The following is a 13,053-nucleotide window of genomic DNA, read 5'->3' as shown; positions in this document are numbered from 1 at the left end:
TTAAAAGATAATTTTTACTGAATTAGAAATATAGTAAAAATTAAATGATAATATTTGCATAAAAATTGCATGTAGAATGCACATACAATAATAGATTATTCTCATAAAGTAAATACAAAAAATATATGTATAAAAGAACGTATAACTCAGTCAACCTATAAATACATGTGCAAACACACATATATAAACAGTCCTCCATGACTTTCATAAGAGTTATGTTCTGTAGACTTTATGTAACTCAAATTTTATGTAAGCTTGATGTATCCCTTCCTCCACTCATCAGTCATATGTATTGCTTACATGTTTACATTGTGTGCATGCATTAGAGTATTTGCATGTCTTAATGATTATTTCTTTCAGTTTCATTCATAGGATGCTCATACATGGATTTCAGCATGTAATTATTGCATAATACTATAATTAAGTATAAATAGCCTGAAAAATAGAAAAGAATGTTTAATTTGACCATTCAACTTTCTGTACAAAATAATCAAGAAATGGGTGAACAGTGGCTTCTTTCCTTTTGATAACAGGCTAAAAAGCATCATCTGTTTCTCCTTGGACTTTTAAGACCATGAAGTATTTGTATCTTTCCTCCAATTGCTTTGGCTACCTTTACACTTATCCTCTTCGTGCCTCATGGCACTTAAGGCTGAGATCCACTTCTTCCAGATGCCTCTGCTTTGTTCTACTATTTCTGCTGCTCTTCATCTCTGCAAACCAGCCATTCTTTCCTTTTCTGTCATTTTCTGCAGAAGTTAAGGTCTTTTCCTTTTTCCTTCTGGAATCCATGTCAAAGCTACTCTTTGAATCTCTCTGCTGTTCTTTCTCACTGCATGTCCAGTCAATTTTGGCCTGTATTTTTTTATTTTTTATTTCACTAGTGATACTTTTATTGCTCAGTCAATTTATATAGTTCATTGTTTGTTTGTATGGGCCAAAATATTTTTTTAATTTCACACAGACATTTTGTTTGAAAACTATTTTAGTTTCCTGCTTTTTTTGGCATTTTTCATGTTTCTGATCCATATAATAATATGCCCTTTTATCCAGTGTTTACGATTTTGCTTTTATATGAGTATGTTTTAATGATATCAAAACCATGTCATCTGCATAATCTAATTTTCCAGCTATGATATAGAATTCCATTTAATTCCTCTTACATTTCAAGATTGGAATACTGTGAGTAGTCTTATTAAGATTAAGAATAAATTATAAAAGATAAAAAAAAAAGCTCGCATGGAAAAACTTGATGTTTATTAGATAAATTTTTTTCTCCTATGTTTCACAGGCATCTTCATTTCCTCATTGGTATTGTTACCTGTGACATGGATAAACTTGTTAAACAAGATAAAAGAGAATGTTGTAGAAGATTTCATTATTCCTTTGAAATTGTTCTACTTATAAGCCTCTCTCTCATTTAATCCTACTTCTAGCAAGATCAACACTTAATGTTCTCATTGATAATGTTTCTGGTTGGGATGAAGAATTAAAGCAAAAACTCGAGACATTCCATTCTCATTCTCCAAGATTATATGGTTTCCCCAATGTTCACAAACACGGTGTTCCATTAAGACCAGTTGTGAATTGTATCGGATGTCCCACATACTAGTTATCAAAATATTTACTATTTTGATAACTTGTATACTGCTTTACTAGCTACTTCTACAAAAAGAGCTTCACCTTATATTAAAAACACTTTGGACTTTTAAAAACAAGATTTGTGATCTTAATCTATGCCCTTCCAATGTTATGCTCAGTCTTGATATTGTATCATTGTCTACTAACATTTCTTTGTCAGATACCATAGACTTACCCAAGAATTTTCAAAAGATATTGTAAAACTATTTGACAGATATTTCACTTTTCAAAACAAATTTTATTTTGCAGATTGAAGGGACAGTTATGGGAAGTCCTATTTCTCAACTATTGCCAACCTTTTTATGGAACACTTTAAATGACATCTCAAAAAAATATTTCACTTAGACCTACACATTGGCATAGATTTGTTGATGATATTTTTGCAATATTGAATGGCTCTTCCTCTGAGTTACAGCAGTTTCTATCCAAAGTAAATACCATTTCATCCCAGGATCCAGTTCACCTTAGAAAAAAAAATGGATAATTGATTAGCCTTTTTGAAGGAGCTACTAATTCTTTGTCAACTGGATGAGAGCCTTCAGTTTCAGTTTTGACTCTTACCTTTGAAAGGAATTCAGACATTTCCTGAACAGGTCTCAAAGAGCATCAGTCTTCTCCTTTCCTTCCAATTCTTTATTCAATGATATAGCTGCAAACTGTCTCTTGAGCTTGTCATAATCACCAGCCTTGTAGTTCTACATATATTCCTTTCTCACAAAAGGCTTCATATGGCCACCACCCAAGTAATCACTTCATGTCGCTTTCACCAACTGGAGGGAGATTTAACACCTCATTTACATTAATGTTCTCTGATGAGATAAATCCAGGACCCTTGATCCCCCATGTACCCTCTGTTACATGCTGCCTAAGGCAGTTGCCTTTCAAGAAATTCATTCTCTTTGCTCCCAGATGCTGTATCTTAGTCTATATTTCATATCTTGATTACTTCCTTGCTGCTCTTCTCTCTCTCTCTCTCTACCAGGTTGGTCACAATTTCATCCTCACTACCTATCATGTTTGCTATCTTACTGTTCTTTGGTTTAACTTCTGCATTCACTATCTTACCACTACATTCAATCACATAATTTATACTCTCTTTCACATTTCTTTCACTATCATTTAAACCCAAAACTCCATTCACTACAATACTTTCTTTCAGTTATATGGCCTTCAGCATTAACTTTCATTATTTTGTTTTCCTGCTTCTGACAAGTCTCACCTTTCTGTCTCATAAAACATCTACGACATACTCTCTCTCTCTCTCCCACCCTCACTCTCATACTACAATCTATTTTCTATTGGTAACAGATACATAGTGCACACACACTGCATTTTACAAAATCTCCTATGTCACATCCTACGAATAACATTGTCTTGGCCAGCATTGTTCTCATTCTCATGGCACCATGAATAACACTATTTATCTGTTGCATATGGTATAAATTATCAAAAAATAAATGAATGAAACACACACTCAATCACACAGTCATATACAAGGATATTACAACCAGTAATTATCAATATCATTAATTATACATCAAAACAATGACTTATCTATAAGCTCACATTCACGCTGTCACTCCACTGATTAATGCTACATGATTTCTCTACTTATCATCCCCTCCCATCTGATCTGACTTCCAGCCAAATTAATAAGGTCCATAAATTGATAACATCTGCATTTGTGATGATGAATTAAAGAAATAACTTAAGAAAATCCTTTATTCTTAACCTTCCAGATTATACGGTCTTCCCAAGATCCATAAGCGAGGTGTTCCATTAAGACCAGTAGTAGATTGCATTGGCTGCCCTGCGTATAAAGTTTTTAAATATTTGTTCGCATTATTATCTTCCAGATTGGAAAATCTGCTTCTCATATGTAAAACTCCTTAGATTTTAAAACAAAAATTTGTAATCTTCATTTACAACCTTCTGACATTATGATTAGTTTTGATATAGCATCTCTTTTTCAAGAACATTCTTTTTGAAATACTATTAATTTACTTAAATTTTTCCTCGAGACAGTATCAAAATTTTTGACTTTGTATCCATTCTGATTATTTGTTGTACAAGACAAATTATATCAATAGATTGAAGGTATAACCATGAGTAGCTCTCTTACTCTTGCCAATTAATACATGGAGTGTTTCGAAGATTGTCTCCTTAAACATTTCTCCTGAACCTGCAGTATGGTACTGATATGTGGATGCTGTTTTTGCTATTTCTCCATTTCAAATCTGATGGAATGGTTTTCCATCAGATTTGAAACTATCAAAAATGAATATGCTTCATTCTAGAATTCAGTTTATCTTGGATGAGAAGAAAAACAATCAACTAGCCTTTTCAGATATATTAATTCTTTTTAATCTGGATGGTAAGTGTACAATTTTCAATTTTTTTCAAAAAGAAACATTGATTGTTATATCCATGTGACTTCCAATCATCATCATCCCAGTCAAAAAGTTGGAACAATTAAGATCTTGTTACATTGTGCTCATAATATATATTCTGCTGAAGACCTTCTACAGCAAGAATTGAATTATATTAAATTTGCCTTTATGAAAAAAATAGTTTTAATGAGTCCTTTACATAAAAGCTTTTAACAATTTTAGGCTAGAGTCTCTAGATCTCCTGAAGATGTCTCTTGGATTCCACTTCCACATATTAAAAGAATTTCTGAATGTATTGCTAAAGCTCTAAGACCTCTTAATATTGCAGGATCCTTTCAAGAAGATTTCTGTCTTCCTTTCCTCATATAAAGACAAGCTATCTTTATTCAGCTTTCCAGGTGTCTATTATTCCTGTCATTTGTCTTACTTTGGGCAATCTAGCAGATCTGCAGCCATCTGTTGTGAGGAACATAAATTGTATATTCATAGTACCATGAACCTGAGCAATCTGGCTTAGCAGAACATGCCATTTTGACTAATCATAGGGTTCTTTGGATGAAGAAAACTAAATTCTTATATAAAAGTAGATTCCTTGTAGAGCAGTTATACAAAGAGAGAGATGTGAAGCCTTTCTACAATGACTGAACTTAAGCAAATCTGAAAGTATTCATTTTGAATACTTTCAGAATATCCTGAAGGCATATCACATTAGCATGCTTCCTCAGGAGATTTTTTCCAACTTTTTGATAGCTATACTCATTTTTTTATAGAGAAAATACAGTAAAGATAGTATACTTTTATTTATTAATTTATGTTATTAATATAAACATTTATGTATATATGTTATTTGTAATATTTATTATAATAATTTGAAGTTCCATCAAAGATACACAACACTTTTGTTTGAAATTGCATTGCAGAAATTCTAAATGGTCTCTTGCCACATGCTCAATGAACGTACAGGTAATATGTTCGGAGACATTTCTATCCATGGGAGATGTCCTCAGGGAACTAGATGCCAAGGCTTTTATTCGCTCAGATTTTATCTTAATTAGTGGAGATGTTGTGGCCCGTTTACCTTTGTTGGATATTTTGGATGAACATAAGTAAGTCGATTTGATTAATGCAAAAATATAATCAGTGGCAGATTTGACATTTACAAATAATTCATAAAAACATTTGCATGGGTTGAATATCTTCCAATATCATTTCTTAAATGTGTTATTGTGAACACTGGATCAATTGTGGATCTACATAGTGTGGATAAAAGTGAAATATAAGTTACTTTATAATTAAGTATTGGATCTTTTTGGTATGATATAATTAGTATATTTGGTATATATAATTACCATCCTTGATCTCTAGAACATAATTCCTGGATTTTTTGCCTACTTGCTGCTGCTGGGTTTCAATCTTCTGTGGGTAGGATTGTCATAAAAATAATAAAAAAAAGTAGAATAACTTAAACTTACCTCCATCTCATTCCTCTTTTGTTGATATACATCCCACCTTTATAATAACCAAAAGAAGTTGTGTCGCTAAGCATATCACATTGAGAAAGAATGACTGTTAAACATTAATTTTGTAATGCAGAATGAACAGATGTAAGGAGTAAAGCTGAGTGAACAGTCAAAAATAAACATTTATTAAAAGGGACAGATTATATAGTTATGGAGTGATGCAGAACAGTATTTCATGTTAGCTTTGTATGCCACAATTCACACTAAACACTTCTTTTGGTAGACAACTGGTCTCTTAATTGAAATGGACAAATAACATTTCAACATTCTAATTCACTATCCTCATGTATTTTTCTAGAGATGTTTGACTTGTATCTGTTTTAGCTAAATCTTGCATGTCTGAAATGCTGAATTGATGTCTGTTTACCTTACAATAACCAAGCCATCTGCTTGTGCCTTCACATTATTGGATAACCTTGGATATATTCCTCAACCAACATGCATTAAGCTGTTAAGCTGATGGAAGCCATCTAGAATTAATTTCATCACCTAGTGTAATGCCACTACTTTGCTTTTTTTATGTATTTTAAATGTGTTAATGATAATCCCACTGATGGAAGGTTGTAAACCTATAGCCCATTGGTACTATGGATGGGCTGAGGAATCAGATAATCTAGAAACCCTACTTTACAGAATAAACATAATACTTTCTGAAACTACTTTAAGAATCCAGTAAGTGGATTGTGGTCTCGCACTAGAGGATGAAACCTTCTACCACCTAAAGACATTCAGTAAGATTGGTATCTGCAGCCTGTATATTGAAGAGTAGTGCAACTATCCACTCAGTCAACTGTGCTGGCATGTTTATTGGAGGTTTGAAGTAACTGAAAAAAATGTTTGGAGCAAAGTTCAAGTTTACTTTTTCCTGTTTCTTTTAGCATGCAATATGAGTGATGTTGTCAGACATAAAATGGACACTATGGGAAGTTCTAACATTTCGTCTTTTTTGTGGGTAGCTTTAAAATGATTATTCTGCTGCTAGATAGCCTGGATTGAACATAATGGTAATAAATCAGAAGGCTTTCATATCACCCAGTGAATTATCCCATTGCCAGAACTTGGACACCTTCCAGATATCTAGAGGAAGTAAAACTAGAAGTGTAGTAGTGTTGTGTGTATGTGTTGGGGTTATCAGTCAAGAGAAAGATTTGCAAGGTCATTTTTCTCCATGGCTCAGCAAAGAATTCATCCACATATTCCAATTTCATCTTATCTGAACTATGAAAAGTAAGGCCGAGAGAAATACATTACATGTGGGGAAAATGTCAAGAATGTTTTAGATCTAAAATTCTTAAGTAATTTCTAACCTTCGTAATGTCTATTTTTATTTCCATTCTGCAGAACAATTCTTACCAATAGAAACTTAGCTGTCAGCTTCTTTGATCACTTTTCATCTCACTATTCCTAATTTTTACAATTTCCACTATGGGAAGTTCTAACATTTCGTCTTTTTTGCTGTATTTTATGTATATTTTTACATGATCTGAAATTCCACTCTAGATCTCATACATGGAACTTTTTTAAGCCACCTAGGTCTCACATTGGACAATGAAATTCATTTCCCACATAAAGATAATCATAAACATCCATGCCTATGGGATTTGAACCCACAGCCTATTGGTTGGAGAACAGATATGTTAAACTTGACCAACTAGGCCAATAATTACACTCACACAATTACAGCAATTTCAAACACTTTAGCTCTCTTTGTTTCACAGGTAGAATTTGTACATATGTTCACTTTGATATTCTATGTCAGAGAGTCAACCTATAATCACCTCTTTTCATTTCCATTGGCTAAAATTTTCTTAACATTATTCTTTCAAATTCATTTGGTGTCTCTATTACTATTTTAATACTACTAGTCATTCTGACGTTTTTAATTTTCTTTCTTCATCATCATCATCATCATGCATATATCAAGGATTTGATATACGCATGATGATGATGTCTTGCATGGCCTGTTCTGGCCTTAGAAGTCATCGTTGAATCGTTTAAGAGGACGTCCTGGTTTTCTTTTTCCTAATGGCTTCTACTTTAAGGCTTGTTTTGGTAATCTTTCTGTTTTCATTCTTTAATTTTCTTTCTTTAATCTTGGAAAAGTTATTATTTTTGCAATATGCTCAGGTCCATATACCCCTTGATATATGATACTAGAGCTAAATCTTAATTTTCTCCAGTCCACCTAAATAGTGCAATATTCTTAAACTCATTTATAGGGTGATCAAAATTTATGTATCCCTGTTTAAGGCCTTGTGGATTGCATGTCCACAACATTTGAACCAGTGGTCCAAATGTTGTGAGACTTTGCATGAATACATTGTGCATCATGTTAAATTGATATCCGAGAAGAAAAAAAAAAAGTAGTTCTAAAATTAACCACCAGAGGCACTGTATGATATACTGAATGTAGATGTAGTAATTTTTCTGTGGGTATAAGAAGGAGAAAAGTGACACAAGCATAAATAACACATTTTTATTCACTTCGATTATACATTCATGGGCAGTACTGTTCACTGTTCTGCCTTTCTCTGTATGCCACAGATTGCATCCTCTGCACAATGTATTCAAAGTAGAATGCAGCTGATTGGAACTGAATGTTGCACACATGCTGTGTTATGCTGTCTTTCAGTACTGGCATGTTATCAGGGTGATCCCGATAACCTCTGTCTTTGAGAAATCTAAAGAGCCAGAAGTCACAGGGGGTCAGATCAGGTGAATGAGGTGGCCGTGCAGTGGAAAATGCACGGCTGATCACTCTGGCTTCTGTGAAATGTTCTCGAAGAACTTCCTATATGGGTCGACTGATGTGTGGAGGTGGGGGGGGGATGTCCCCATCCTGCATGAAAATGACTGAATTCCTGCACAGGTGCTGCTGTAGCTGTGGCACAACAAAATTGTTTATCATATCACTATACCTCTTAGCTGTAACTGAGCAGGTTGCAGGACTCAGCTGACAATTGTTCTCAAAAAATAATTGTCCAATGATAAACGAAGCTGTAAACTCTCACACTGGACAGTAACTTTAGGTGAATGGAAAGGAATTTGTTGGATTGCATGTGGGTTTTGCGAAGCCCATACCTGACAGTTGTTGGTATTCACAGCTCTGTTCGGGTGAACATGAGCATCATCTCCCACAAAATCATCCACGGCTATGCAGCATCCAACTCCACTTGAGCAAAGGGTAGAATTTTCCAATTAGTTGATACAGCACGTGTACTGCAGGAATCAATGCTGTTATTCATGGCCTGCTACACAGCAGCAGTAGCAACTTCATTCACTTGTTGTGAACTGATTGGTTTGTGACCTCTGCCAGGTTTAACTCCCAACTATCTCATTTCTTCAAAACAACTAATGATTTGTTGCAGAGCACAAGGAGATAGTGGACCTCATCGACATTTGTTTAGGCAATGAAATTTGTAGAGTGCAGCATGAGCACAGCACGTTGGGGCAAGTTAGTGTCATCACTGTGGATGGGATTAACAATCAGAATGAAGGGAAAAATCCAGTGTTCATTATTAAACCCTCCTTGCACCTACTGAGTTACCTGATATGCAAATTTCATGCATTTACAATACCCCTGGTGTTGAATTTTGAAACTACTTTTTTTTCTCAGATATTGCTTCTGCATGATGCACAGTAGATTCTTGCAAAGATTCATAGCATTTGGATCACTGGCAGTGAAAATGAAAAATTCTTTAATTTACAAAAATAATTCCATGGAAACTATACTACACAGGTGGAATATATTTCATCTATATTTCACAGGTGCAAAAAATGTAGCCAAAAAAGTACCGTATTTACTTGAATATAACTCACACTGTTTTCTCCAAAATTAAAGTTAAAAAATCGTGGTGCGAGATATATGCGGGAATACTACACTTTTTGAGGCAAAACCTAAATTGACATTTATAATTAAATCCTCAGTATTCATTATAAGTTATAATTAGTCACATTATTTATAAAATGAATGCATTTAAATTTTAATTATCAAAGTTATTTATGCGATCGGTCGCTTACCTTCATCATGCAATATATTTGAATCTTTAGCGACAATGTTTCTGTAATTAACTTAAACACACAGTTTCATTCTTGCTTGTCCTTTTATCATTTCAGAATCATAAGATCTTTGAGTTTAAAACCAGCACTGTAACTTGAATGTTTCTCCATATTTCAAGCAAAAATTTCCAGTGATTTAAAGACTTCAGATATGTTATGAACAATCCTTCACAAATGACTAATGAGAAGTGAAAGCAGAGGGTGAAACGGACAGCAATCGTAGGCCGGTAGATATAGTGCAGCTATGAAGATATGCATATGATTGGTGCAGTATTAACAAAAAATTGTGTGACTCAGCAACAAAGGCAAACCGATGATTGTTAAGTCTCCCTTTTGACTGATTCTCTTCAACCATATTCCCAAATATTTGAAACTGCCATAACAACATTCACTTGTTTCTTAAAGTTTTAAACATTTTTCATGTGTGAGGTACATGCGAAACTTTTTTTAATTTCTTTTTTTGTAAAGTTAAATCAGGGGTGCAAGATATACACAAGGGAAAGTTATATTCAAGTAAATATGGTATTCATTATTGTGAAATAATGAGTATTTTTTTTATTTATTATTTCTATTATAATGTTCTTATTATAATAGAAAAGTATTTCTCTGTATATCATAAAATGTTTATGAAAAAATTCCTATTCTTTTTGGCTGTAATTCATCTGCTGTCATCAACAGTACTGCTCTCCCATCCTATCTTCTTCCCTGTAAATACTAAATCCTTCACATTCTATCCCTGTAACTACATCATCCCCTGTTAGCTAAGTCTCACTAACGCCTATAATGTTTGCCAAAAACTCCTCTATCTTGTTCCTGATACTTCTCACAATCGTATATAGAAACTGCAGCATCTCGTTATGTCTCCACCCACCTTTACTTCTTGACTTGACTATCCCATTCAATATTTTTGCTTGAGAGACTAGATTCTGCACTTGGTCATTCTCAGACTCACTTGTCTCATGGATGCCATCACAAAAACTCACCTGCTTCCACCCTAATTGCTTACGTTTTTCTGAATTGTGCTTCAGCATGCTTGATGAACAAAGCTCTCTCTCTCTCTCTCTCTCTCTCTCTCTCTCTCTCTCTCTAGACACCTAACACCAAAAACCATTTAGATGCAGTCCATCAGCATTGTACTTATATCCTTCTTTCCTTCAAACACAGACCACAGATCCACAAATCCTACATCATTTTTCTGCACAATCTAGGTATAGACTCAGTAGCTAGCAGTGCCCTCCTTCTCAGTTTGCCTCTATCATAGCGTGGTAGGAGACTTGCACTCTTCACCTTCTCGCTCTTCAGTTTACCTCTTCTAACAACTTTTACGTTCTCCCTCATTTATAAGTAGTAGCAGCAGCAGTGTTATATCATACTTTTACTGCTACATGCATGAATATATGCATAGAACAGACTGAAATTTGAAAATATTCTGTTTAACATGAGTTAATATAGCTGTATAACTGAGAGGAGACCTCCACATAGCCTTTAAAGGAATGCGGAGAACCGACCAGGGCTTCTGACCTAATGTCCAATCCTCACCTTCTTGTGGTGCACCCTGTTGGGTATCTACTTGGATACTAAACGAACGAGGATGGGCTGGCAATTTGGGATTTAGCCAACCAAATTGTATTCTTATTGGTTAAACCAAAATAAAAAAATGATGATACAACATGACAAAATTTCATACCGGCTGGGGCATCGCCTGGTTAAACAAGGCCCCCGTTGTTTTCCCCAGGGAACCAGAGCGAACAGCGAAAAGTCAGCTACTGGAACAGATCTGAAAACACACCCCAACTCAACATCACCAGAGTTAAAGATCGGTACTATCAACATAAGAATCCTGAATGGCAAAGAAATTGAGCTAGCTGAGGAATTAGATAAGTACCAGATCGACTTTATAGGGGTGACTGAAACAAAAAAGACAAAAACTGGTGAGATCTTTCTGAACAATAAATACAAAATGTTATATTCAGGCAATGACAATCAAGGAAAAGAAGGAGTAGCCATAGTATTCAACACAAAATACGAGGCTAATCTTCTTGAATGGCAGGCAATTTCAAGTAGCGTGATGTGGGAAAATATCAGAATGGGGAACTGGACAATGAGACTTATTTCTGCCTATAGTCCAAGAGAAGATTCTCCTAAGGCAGAAGTGGAGGAATTTTTTGAGGCTTTAGAAAAAGCAACTGACCCAATGAAAAAGGAAAAGTTGGTCCTTGTTGGGGATCTAAATAGCAGAGTAGGAAATGATTGTGAGACATACAGAAATATTTTGAGAAAATTTGGAGAAAAGAGCAAAGCTAATAATAATGGCAAATATCTGTTGGATTTCTGCTCAGGACATGGACTGGTTATTACTAACACCATATTCCAACATAAAAATGTGCACAAATTCACATGGAGAGAAGAGGGAAGGAATAAGAAAAGTCTCATTGACTATATTATTGTTGATAGTGATGTTTTCTCTCTGGTGCAGGACACTAGAGTGTACAGAGGATTTGAAATTGGAAGTGATCACTGTTTAGTCTTGAGCAGGAAAAAATTGAATTTCATATTGAAAAGAATAACATGTAAGAAAGTTTTAAAGCGAATAAAAGTTGAGCAGCTCTCAGATGTGAACTGTAGACTAAAATACACAAAGATTATTGAAGAAAAAATGAAAGAGTTTGAGAACAGGAAGCAAACCTTGGAGATTCAGTGGCAAGCCTTAAAGAAAGCCCTGATTGATTCAACTAGAGAGGCATATGGTGAAGTTGTCTGCAAAGATAGAAAAATTAGAACTCCATGGTGGACACAGGAAGTTAAAGAGGCAGTGAAGGAAAAGAAGAAAGCATATCAAAAGTTCCTGGTAAATAAGTCAGCTTGTGCTCTTAGAGAATACAGAGACAAATGTAAGAAAGCTAAACACTGTGTAAAACTAGCTAAACAAAAGTCATGGGAGGACTTTGGCAAGAATATAGAAAATAAACATCAAGAAGGTGGCAAAATATTCTGGAAGTTGTTGAAGAAGCGTAAGAATGGATGAAAGAGTGCTGAAAAAGAAGTTAGAGATGATAAAGGTGACATGAAAACTGGAGAAAAAGATATCCTTGAAGTATGGAGTAATTAATTTGAAAAACTGCTAAATGAAACAAGCAGTGATGACAGCACAGTGGTAAAAAAACACTGACCAGGCATGCTGTCAGGAATACATATCCATGCTTAAAGTAGAAAAAGCCATGAAAGGCTTGAAATGTAGAAAGGCAGTAGGAGTAGATGATATTCGACCAGAAATGCTGAAGTATGGTGGCATAAGAGTCTTCCAGTGGCTGCACCACATAGTTCAGAAAGCCTGGACAGAGGGACGAATTCCCGATGATTGCAGTAGAGCTCTCATAGTACCCATATATAAAAAGGGAAATAAAACCGAATGTGAGATTACAGAGGATTTCCAAACTGAGTGT

At 34.7% G+C, this 13,053-nt stretch overlaps 1 protein-coding gene across 1 annotated transcript in view; it reads left to right on the top strand.

Moving 5' to 3' along the window:
* The window catches only part of eIF2Bepsilon (eukaryotic translation initiation factor 2B subunit epsilon), a 135,706-nt gene that overhangs the window by 24,111 nt on the left and 98,542 nt on the right, over positions 1 to 13,053 (top strand). Inside the window, exon 3 of the mRNA XM_090394353.1 lies at positions 4,952 to 5,137. Within this exon, the coding sequence (XP_090250479.1) occupies positions 4,952 to 5,137 (186 nt within the window). The remainder of the gene's footprint in view (positions 1 to 4,951; positions 5,138 to 13,053) is intronic.

Source organism: Typopeltis vanoorti, chromosome 6, assembly GCF_054136105.1.
Source record: "Typopeltis vanoorti isolate ZY-2024b chromosome 6, IOZ_Tvanoo_1.0, whole genome shotgun sequence".
Lineage (NCBI taxonomy): Eukaryota > Metazoa > Arthropoda > Arachnida > Uropygi > Thelyphonidae > Typopeltis > Typopeltis vanoorti.
This window is presented reverse-complemented; position numbering and strand designations above follow the sequence as displayed.